Source organism: Lepidochelys olivacea (genome assembly GCF_965140295.1).
Source record: "Lepidochelys olivacea isolate rLepOli2 genome assembly, chromosome: 17".
Lineage (NCBI taxonomy): Eukaryota > Metazoa > Chordata > Testudines > Cheloniidae > Lepidochelys > Lepidochelys olivacea.
In genome coordinates this window covers 1,411,605-1,421,913 of record NC_140427.1, presented here as the reverse complement: position 1 = coordinate 1,421,913, position 10,309 = coordinate 1,411,605, and the positions used below count along the sequence as shown (strand labels likewise).

Below are 10,309 nucleotides of genomic sequence, written 5' to 3'. Positions count from 1 at the left end.
GGAACTGCCCTCTGGTCCCATAGCCCCCCTGGGAACTGCCCTCTGGTCCCCCCCTGGGAACTGCCCCCCTCCCCCGCCTCGCAACCGCCCCCGCGGGCCCCCCGGCGCCGCGGGCGGGGCTGAGTCACCGGGCCCCGCCCGCCGGAGTCACGTCGCTCTGCGGCACTTGCTCCAGCCTCATTTACCGGCGCCCGAGCCGCGCAGCCCCAGAGCCGGGAGCCCAGCCCAGCCCAGCCCAGCCCAGCCGGCCGGTAAGGGCGGCCCGGGACGCTGCCCCCGCCGGGCCGGAGCTGGGGCGGCTCGAGGGGCTCCTGGCCGGGGAGCGGGGCGCGCCGAAGGGCGAAGCAAGGTCGCCGCCCCCGGCTCTGGCGGGGCAGGATGCTGAGGGGGCCGGAGGTGGCTTGGGGGGGATGTTGGGGGGCCGGTGGTGCGGGGGGGGCGGTGCGGAGGGATTCTGGGGGGCCGGTGGCTTGGGGAGGCCGGTGGTGCGGGGGGGGATGCTGGGGGGCCGGTGGTGCGGGGGGGGCGGTGCGGAGGGATTCTGGGGGGGCTGGTTGCTTGGGGGGCCGGTGCGGGGGGATGCTGGGGGGGGGAGCGGAAGGGTTGCTGGGGGGGCTGCTGGGGGGAGCGGAAGGGTTGCTGGTTGCTGGGGGGGGCCGGTGCGGGGGGATGCTGGGGGGGGAGCGGAAGGGTTGCTGGTTGCTGGGGGGGGGTCGGTGACTCGGGGCGGATGCTGGGGGGCTGGTGGCTTGGGGAGGCTGGTAGGGCGGTTACTTGGGGGGAGAGCAGAAGGGTTGCTGGGGGGCCGGTGGTGCGGGGGAGGATGTTGGGGGGCCGGTGATGTGGGGGGGCCGGTGCGGGGGGATGCCGGGGGGCCGGTGGCTTGGGGAGGCCGGTGCGGGGGGATGCTGGGGGGAGTGGAAGGGTTGCTGGTTGCTGGGGGGGCGGTGCGGGGAGGATGCTGGGGGGTCGGTGGCTCGGGGCAGATGCTGGGGGGCCGGTGGTGCGGGGGAGGATACTTGGGGGGGCGGTGCGGAGGGATGCTGGGGGGGGGCAATGGTGCGGGGGAGCGGTGCGGGGGGGATACTGGGGGGGCTGGGTGCGGGGGGATGCTGGGGGTGGGGCGGAAGGGTTGCTGGATGCTGGGAGGTCGGTGGCTCAGGGCGGTGCGGGGGGGATGCTGGGGGGCTGGGAGTGCGGGATGGATGCTCGGGGGCCGGTGGTGCGGGGGAGGATGCTGGGAGGTCGGTGGCTCAGGGCGGTGCGGGGGGGATGCTGGGGGGCTGGGAGTGCGGGATGGATGCTCGGGGGGCCGGTGGTGCGGGGGAGGATGCTGGGGGGTCGGTGGCTTGAGGGGGCAGTGCAGGGGGGATGCTGGGGGGCCAGTGATGTGGGGGAGTGGTGCGGGGGGGATGCTGGGGGGGCTGGGTGCAGGGGGATGTTGGGGGGTCGATGGTGCGGGGGGGAGGCTGGTGGGGGCGGTTGCTGGGGGGGCCTTTGCCCAGAGGCCATCTGCTGACACCAGCTGAGTGCCCCCAGATGCCCAGAAGACCCTAGGGTCCGTGGTCCCGAGCAGCCGAGTTCTGTGCTTGCTGTCCCCATGGCAAACCTTGGTGCCAGGCTCAGCAGACAGGCTGGGGACCCTGGCTCATGCCCCTCTCTGGAGGGGTCCGTCTGGCTCTGGGAGCAGGGGGCTTGGCCCCAGCTGGCTGCAGAGTGGTCACCCCAGCACCCAGCTGACAAGCCTGGCTGGGTCTTGGCTGCGTGATGAGCATCTGAGCTCATCGGGCTGCCTGGGCGCTGTGCTGGAGCAGACAGGCTTGTAACCGGCCTTAACTGGCTTATGGTGCATTGCAGGCTTGTCCTGACCAGCCAGGCCCACTTGCAGCCCATAGGAACCTTGCACATGGGTTTCCACGGCTGCTCCCTGCTGGAGCAGCATTTCTGTGGGTTGCATGGGAAGTCGGCTGCATGCACTGGGGGCCCCTGTAGCCCCGTGACCGGGCCTCCGTGGGGGTTACAGGGAGCTTGAAATGGACTCTCATGCTGTTAGGCTCCCTTCTCCCCGGGGTTGGAGCTCAGGACTGTGAATCGGGGCTCCTGTTCCTGGCTCTGCCTCAGTCTCGCTTTGTGAGTGCGAGTCTCCCCGGCCAGCTTCCCACAGTAGAAGGGGGCTGGTACGCTGCCCCTGGCCTGGAGTGCAAGGGGTGGTGCGAGAGCTGATAGCCCATCTTGTCCGGCTGGGCTGGGGATTTCCCAGGTCTGGTCTGATTTTTGCCCCCACCTGGGGATGCGACTAGAGAAGGCCCCACGCTGTGCGGAGGGGGGGCATCTCCCCTGCGTGGGGGAGGCTCGTGCCAGGAGCACAATGGACCCAGTATCTAATCCTGGCTCTCCGCGTGCGCAGCAGAGCCCTGAGATGGCGGGGGGGAGGGAGGGGAGGAGCAGGCTGGGCCGTGCTACACGAGGCTGGGCCCGTGCCTGGGGTGGCAGCACTACCCGTTACATAACCGGCCCCATACGGGTTAGGACAGTCAGGTGGGTGGGTTCAGCCCTTTGTCTCCGGGACAATCGGAGAGAAGTCTCTGGCCAGATGGCTGCTGACCCAGGCAGGGTGGCAATGGGCTGCTTCCCTGTGTTTGGCGTGTTGACCCAGCTGTACCACAGCCATGGAGGGAGAGGGTGGGATTGGTCATCCCCCCCGCTCCCAAGGATGCTGGGCTAGGGGGTCTCAGCTGGTTTCGGGAGCCTGGATGGGCTCAATTCCCCCATCGGTGCAGGGAGAGGGCAGCCGAGGGGTCACTGCAGACTCGGTGCCCCTGCGTTGGGGGGGCACCAGGTTTAGCAAATGACCTTGGAGTTTTGGAAGCAGCAACACTGCCGGGTCTGGGCGGGAGCCTCCTGCGGTGTTTGCGATGGAGGGGGCAGGTGCTCCCCAGCCAGCACTCTGTCCACTTCTGCTCCCGACACGGAGAGCCTCTGGGGAAGCCTGGGACTGGCACAAACATAACCCCCAGCCAACACTCCTGCATGGAGAGCCTGGGACTGGAGTCGGTGAGCTGCCGCAGTGCCTCCTGGTGGGCAAGTGGGTGTATTACAGACCTGAAGGGGGTCATGGTGCACACTGACCAGTGGGGGAGGCCGCTGAGTGCTCTCAGTGCTGCGGGGGCGGGAACGGGGACCAGGACTCTGCCTTCGTGGCAGAGGTGAAGACTTCCATCTGTCCCTGCTCCCCAGAGCAGGGGATGGGCTAACTCCTTGCTCACCCCACCCCCGGTTCAGGAGACTCCAGCTATCCGCAACGATGACGCACCAGTATCCCGCGCTCTCAGCTGAGCAGAAGAAGGAGCTGTCTGACATCGCACTGCAAATCGTGGCCCCAGGCAAGGGGATCCTGGCAGCGGATGAGTCCGTAGGTTGGTCTGAATAACTCCTTGCTGGGGAGAATGACCCCTTTGGGCTCCTGCTCCCTCCCTGCAGCCCCCCATGCTGGTCTCGGCATCCAGCTTGGGGTTTGGCCTGGCACATCAGTGACGGGGGGCGTTGAGGTTCTAGAAATGGTGCTGAGCTGGCGGCTCCATGGCTGACATCCCAGGCTTGAGCACAGCTGGCTCAGGAGCTGACAGGAAGAAAACCCGATGTGCCATGCTGCGCTCTCTTTAGAGGCTCCCTCTGTACAACTCCTGCTGCAACCTCTGGCCCCAAAGACGTTCGTGATCCCAGAGTCCAAGGATCACGCCAAGGGGTCCTGGACTGTGGTGGTCCAGGGATCACTGGGGGGCTGTTTATCTCCTCTCCTCAGATGGTGACGTTCCCTTCAGAACCACAACAGCCTTTGCGTCTGCTGCTCCTTCATGGGTATTCGCAGAGCTGCAGCCAGAAAGTTGGTGTCCCAGGCAGCTGCTGCCCGCACATGCCACTCGCTCCCCGGGCATCGGGTGTGGGTGGTGGCTGGTGCTGAGACCCAGTGCTCAGTGGCAAATGCAGCATTCCCCTGGGCTCCTCTTTCCCCCAGGGAAACGCATCCCATGCGTCATCCATGCCCCCCTCTGTCCCTCCAGGAAGCATGGCCAAGCGTCTGAACCAGATTGGGGTGGAGAACACAGAGGAGAACCGCCGGCTCTACCGCCAGATCTTGTTCAGTGCCGACAACCGGGTGAAGAAGTGCATCGGAGGTGTCATCTTCTTCCACGAGACCATGTATCAGCAGGGGGACGACGGCACCCCCTTCGTCAGGATGATCAAAGACAAGGGCATCGTGGTGGGCATCAAGGTGTGTGGCTGGGGGCTACTGTGAGCGGTTCTGCTTGGGGTGGTGTGGGGCACTTGCACTCTCTGGTGGCCGATGCCGGGGTGCGGCAGGCCCCGTGCGCTTGGCTGCCCCGGGACGTTGCTGCCCTCGGGGTGTCTGGACTCAGCGGGGAGGCGCACTAGCTGCTCACCCTGACAGCCCAGAGGCTCTGCTCCCATTGCCATGGCTTCACTCGGCTCAGGCCGGGGCTGCTTTCCCAGACACCGAGGCCTCTGTCCTGTTCCTGGGCATACCCTGAGTTCCCTGTGGCGGGTGTGTGTCTGGGTTTCCAGCCAGTCCCGGGGAGGGGCTACCGGGGCGCTGCGGTCTGGCCTCACCTGTGCCCCGCCGTTCCCTTTGCAGGTGGACAAGGGCGTTGTGCCTCTGGCTGGGACAGATGGAGAAACCACGACCCAAGGTATGAGACGGCTGCTCGGTGCGTGGGCTGGGGGAGCTGAGATCTGTAATGCTGAACAAACCCCTCAGACCTGTCTGAAAACGGTGGCGATTCCCCGTCTTGATGGGTGGAGCTGGGGCAGCTGCCACGTGCCCTCAGCATGGGGATTCCCACTTGCCCGGGGAGTGGTTGGCACCAGAGGGCAGGGTGGGGTCCAGAGGCCTCAGCTGAGCCTGGCTGAGGGTAGCTGTGTGTCGGGGCAGGACTGGACGGGCTGTCCGAGCGCTGTGCCCAGTACAAGAAGGACGGCGCGGACTTTGCCAAGTGGCGCTGCGTGCTGAAGATCAGTGAGAACACCCCCTCGGCCCTTGCCATCCTGGAGAACGCCAACGTCCTGGCCCGCTATGCCAGCATCTGCCAGCAGGTGAGGGCAGCGCGGTGGGGCTCCAGACTGGGGCTGTGGGGCCCAGCGTCGCTCTGACTGTGCACGCTGTGCTGTGCAGGGCCCTGCCCCAGAGAGCTTCCACTCGGGTCACAGGGGGATGGGCGCAACGCTGGCCCCATCCGGTCCATGGTACCTGAGCCCTGCGGGGTCTTCTCCCCCTCCCCGGCCCCAGCACTGAGCAGCCCCGGTGGTGCAGGGGCTCGCTCGGGGGGGCCAGGAGGCCTCTGGCTGGCAGGCCGGGCGCTCAGTCCCTAGGGCAGTGAGGTGTCCCCGTCGCCAGCTGGGGGTGGTTTTGGATGGCACCTTTCACACGGATCCCAGGGCCCAGTTGCGTTAAACGCTCCATGGCTCTGCTAGACCCAGCTGTGGGGCCCCTCTCTGACCAGGGAATGTGTGTGCACTGGTGCCAGGGGGTGAAAGCTTGGCGAGGCCTTTGCCCTGCAGGGCAAACCTGCCCGCCCCATCGTCCCCTGCAGAGCACCCTTGGGTGAGGAGACCTGTCTGGCATGTTCCCTCCTGCTCTGCCACACAGGGTGCTACCCGTAACATCTTCCCCATTGCAGAACGGCATCGTGCCCATTGTGGAGCCGGAGATCCTGCCCGACGGAGACCATGACCTGAAGCGCTGCCAGTATGTGACCGAGAAGGTGAGCCCTGCCCCAGCAGTGCTGGGGCGTTGGGGGGCATGGCGCACAGCGAGACCAGGGGACGATGTGTCAGTGGAGCTGCCTAGAGAAATGTACCCACCCCAGCCGCTGTTCTGCATGCCCCGTTATCCCCCATGCAGGTCGCCTGCACTCAGAGGGCTCTGCAGTCTTAACTGCCACCCTGGTGGGCAGAAGGCGCCATGCTGGGACGTCACCACAGCACTCCAGGCCCGGCACTGGGGCACGTGGGACATCCCCAGCAGCTTCTTGGGCTCTGAGCAGGGCTCGGGCCACGGTTTGGGCTCGTGGGAGACCCTAGAGCCTGGGTTCCCAGGGTGCAGAGCAGACGTGGGACCTAGGCGCTTGCTGCCTTGCTTTCAGGTGCTCGCGGCTGTGTACAAGGCCCTGAGTGACCATCACGTCTACCTGGAGGGCACGCTACTGAAACCCAACATGGTGACCCCAGGGCACGCCTGCCCAACCAAGTACAGCGCCGAGGAGATCGCCATGGCCACGGTGACCGCGCTGCGCCGGACCGTGCCTCCCGCCGTCCCAGGTAGCCAGGGCACAGAGCAGCTGCCTTTGAGCTCCCCACCCCCAGATGGTGGAGTGGCTTGGTCCCGAGGTTCCCGGCCCGGGAAGGGAACAGTGCTGAGCTCATGGGAGAGGCTGATGCTCCCTGCATCCCGGCCACGGCTGGGACAGCCGCACTCGAGCTGTAGCACCCTCGTCTGCCGGCAGAGCAGGGTGTGTGAGGCTGTCCACGCTGCACAGCACCGCTGCACAGCACCGCTGCACCCTGGTAGCACTGTGTGGACACGTGTCCTGTGTGGACGGAAGTGGTGTCTGTTGCTGTGGTAAATGGCCCCCTCGAGGCAGTTACTCTGGCGACCGAGGCATCCTTGGTGCTCTGGGCGACGGAGCTAGCTCGATTTGATTTGTAAGTGTAGGCCAGGCCTGGGAGAGGGGAGCTCGCGGCTACCCGGGCCAGGCAGAGCCCGGCTCTCTCAGCTTGTGGGTGCTGCGGAGTCTGTTCTGTAGTGGAGTTTCGGGGCTGTGCAGGAGGTGGGTGTGGAAGGCCCTGGATGTCCACGTATCTGGGTTTGAGCCAGGATTCAAGCCCTCCCTCAATGTCCTGGCCTTGTTTTCAGGTGTCACCTTCCTTTCTGGGGGGCAGAGTGAGGAGGAAGCTTCCATTAATCTGAACGCCATCAACAACTGCCCCCTGGCCAGGCCCTGGGCTCTGACCTTCTCCTACGGACGTGCCCTGCAGGCCTCGGCGCTCAACGCCTGGCGTGGCCAGAGGGAGAACGAGAGCTCTGCCACTGAGGCGTTTATGAAGCGTGCCGAGGTACTGAGCCGGAGGTCGGGGTGCGCTGCAAAGGGTCCTTTCCCTGGTTCCCTGCCCTGGAAACTCCTGGGCAGCAAGGACCAGGAGGTGCCCTGCCCGCAGCCTGAGGGTGTCGTGGTGAAAGATCTGTTTGGCCACTTGCAATCTAAAACTTCCTGTAATTGTCCATTCAAGCCCCTGTGTCCAGCAAAGTGTTGGGATGAGCCCAGTGCGTCACGGCAGGGCTGCCGGGAGACGCCGGGAGGGAGTGCGTGTGTATTGTGTGTCTGGAATCTCCACGTCCAGGCTAGAAATGGCATCTGGCACACGTGGTGAAGGGAGCAGTGAAAACGGGAATGGTGGGGTGGGTGGGGGACATTCCTCTCTTCCCCAGTGTGGCACTTGGTATGTCTCCTGTCGTGCCACGGCCACGGCTGGGGGCACAGCCAGTGACGAGGATGCTAACTGGTTTCTCCCTGTGTCTTAGGTGAACAGTCTGGCTGCTCTTGGCAAGTACGAGGGCAGCGGAGATGACTCCGGTGCTGCCGGGCAGTCCCTCTACGTGGCTAACCATGCCTACTGAGCCCCTGGCTTGGAGCCCCGGCCGGGCGTTCCAGCCCCACTGACCAACCAGTCCCCACTCTGCTACGTTCCATATCAGCCACGAGTCACCCCCAGCTTTGTACTGTAGCCGCCTCCAGGGCGGGGGAGAGGAGGAGCGAGCCCCACCTGGACGTACTGCCCCAGTCTTGTGTTTTCTTTCAACTGCTGCCGACTTTGTGCCTGTGAAAGAGGAGGGGGAGGTGCCCTGACAGAGCCTCCTGTGAGGGACTGGCCAGACAGTGCAGGCAGGCTGCAGACCCCGTCCCTTCCCCTTTAATTCTCCCATTGTTTGGAGGTGGGAGGGGAGCCAGGCTGGCAGGGATGGGGAGGGGCGAAGTCCCTTGGGCCCAGGACTGGCTCTGTGGCAGGAGGCCCCGGTCCCGAGGGGGGCTTGTGCGCAGGAAGCGTTCCGTTTTGTTGGTGCTCCACGCACCCTGGCCGCGTGGGACCCACGCTGCATTACACTGCACTTCGGTGTGCAGCTGTAGCTTTGCAGTTCTGATTGTGTGCCCCCCCCCCCCCCATAGTGCCATCACCGCTGTCTGGCCGAGTCAGGCGGGAGCAGCCGACGGTAGGGGAGCCAGTTCCTGCCGTGTGTCGTGTTCTCCATATGCACCTGATGTACCGAATAGTCTAACAAATAAATCCTAGAGAAAGTGACAAGCGACTGCTACTTCCATCTGGTGGTGGGGATGGGGGCTAGCTGCTTTCTCTCCAGGGGGCGGCCGTCTGTTCAACATGGGTATTCTGAGTTGGGGTGAAGAAGTCAAAGTAGCTGCTTCCAGCCATGCACTCTGGAGCAACAAACCCACATGGAGACTTCTTCCAAATCCCGCCCTTCCTCTCCCAAAGCTCCGGGTCTCTGCTGTCCATTACAAACTTCCTCTCCACATCCCCCTACGGCTTCAGCTGGACACTGGTGCTTTCCTCCCTTCCTCTGCTGAACTGTCTTGTGCTGCTAAAACAGCTGCCAAGTTCCACCCCAGAGGTGGCGCTGCTTCAGTGGTGGGTGAAGCTCCTCCATCAATTGCCCAGGGCTAGCTCTACCAGTCTCTTGCTGCATGCTCAGTTCAGTAGAACTCTTCCGTCCCTGTGCAAGGAAGGCAGCTGCTGCCCTCCTGTAGGGGTGGAGTGGGGCCTACTCCGGAACTATAGTAAAACAGGACTGGGGTGTTCAGCTTTTTCTGGTGCAGCTGAGATTCCCCTTAAGCTGTTTCGGTGGCACGTGCTCCATCCCCATTCCTACTGCAAGGTCTGCCTGTCCTTAGTGGTAGAGCTGTAATGTGCTCCAGTCCACTCTTCTTGAGTTCTCTTGGTGCTTTCCTTGGCCAGCCATCCGCACCTCTTGACCTGGCTGCTCCTTAAGGGGCTGGATCTTCCTGATCTCTGCCATTCTACCACCAAGGGAAGTAGTGTTAATCCTCTGGTGTCCCAGGGCTCTTGCCAATTTCGCCAGCCTGCAGCTGTGGTAGCTGTGATTTACAGCTGGGGAAATGGAGGCAGAAAGGTCAAATGCCTCCTTCCTACAAGGTCTGAGTGGCAGTTAGCGAGAGAAGAGGGGCCAGCCCCAGGCTCTGCTCAGGGTTCAGTCACTAAGGCACTGGTGCTGGATTCTGAGTTAATTAGGAGTGTTGGGGGAGGGGTGCAGTGCCCGATGCTGGTGGGGGGGATAGGGGACACTGGCCAGGAGGAGAGAGAGCTGCAGTGCCCGGGGACGGGGTGTGTGTGCAGTGCCCAGGGAAGGGGTGCAGTGAGGGTGTGGGTGCAGTGCCGGGGGAGGGGCACAGTGCCCAGTGCTGGGGAGGGCAGGGTGTGGGCACAGTGCCCGATGCCAGGGAGAGTGGGGTGTGGGTGCAGTGACGGGGGAGGGGCGCAGTACCGAGGAGGCCGGGGTGTGGGTGCAATGTCAGGGGAGGGGCACAATGCCCAATGCTGGGGAGGGTGGGGTGTGGGTGGAGTGCTGAGGGGGCTGGGGTATGGGTGCAGTGGAGGCAGAGGGGCACAGTGCCCAGGTCCGGGGAGTGGGTACAATGGCCGGGGGAGGGGTTCAGTGCCGGGGAGGCCGGGGTGTGGGTGCAGTGGGGGGAGGGGTGCAGTGAGGGGGAGGGGTGCAATGCCGAGGGGGAGGGGCGCAGTGCCGAGGAGGCTGGGGTGTTTGTGCGGTGAGGGGGAGGGGTGCAGAGAGGGGGAGGCTGGGGTGGGGGTGCAGTGAGGGGGAGGGGCGCAGTGCCGAGGGGGAGGGGCGCAGTGCCGAGGGGGCCGGGGTGTGGGTGCAGTGAGGGTGTGGGTGCAGTGCCGGGGGAGGGGCACAGTGCCCAGTGCTGGGGAGGGCAGGGTGTGGGCACAGTGCCCGATGCCAGGGAGAGTGGGGTGTGGGTGCAGTGACGGGGGAGGGGCGCAGTACCGAGGAGGCCGGGGTGTCGGTGCAATGTCAGGGGAGGGGCACAATGCCCAATGCTGGGGAGGGTGGGGTGTGGGTGGAGTGCTGGGGGAGGGGTGGAGTGCTGAGGGGGCTGGGGTATGGGTGCAGTGGAGGCAGAGGGGCACAGTGCCCAGGTCCGGGGAGTGGGTACAATGGCCGGGGGAGGGGTGCAGT

At 65.1% G+C, this 10,309-nt stretch overlaps 1 protein-coding gene across 2 annotated transcripts; it reads left to right on the top strand.

Annotated features, from left to right (window-relative positions):
• Positions 1-135: 135 nt before the first annotated feature.
• On the top strand, positions 136-8,376 carry ALDOC (aldolase, fructose-bisphosphate C). 2 transcript variants are annotated; one of them, XM_084651310.1, is made up of 9 exons: positions 136-251; positions 3,283-3,416; positions 4,062-4,273; positions 4,655-4,709; positions 4,952-5,112; positions 5,697-5,780; positions 6,162-6,336; positions 6,932-7,131; positions 7,598-8,376. In XM_084651310.1, exons 2-9 carry the CDS (start codon positions 3,305-3,307, stop codon positions 7,691-7,693), a joined length of 1,095 nt encoding a protein of 364 aa, XP_084507436.1. In that variant the 5' UTR covers positions 136-251; positions 3,283-3,304; the 3' UTR covers positions 7,694-8,376. The 2 variants fall into 2 exon arrangements, with proteins under 2 accessions (XP_084507436.1, XP_084507437.1); XM_084651311.1 differs by lacking the exon at positions 136-251 and adding an exon at positions 276-396.
• Positions 8,377-10,309: the final 1,933 nt, after the last annotated feature.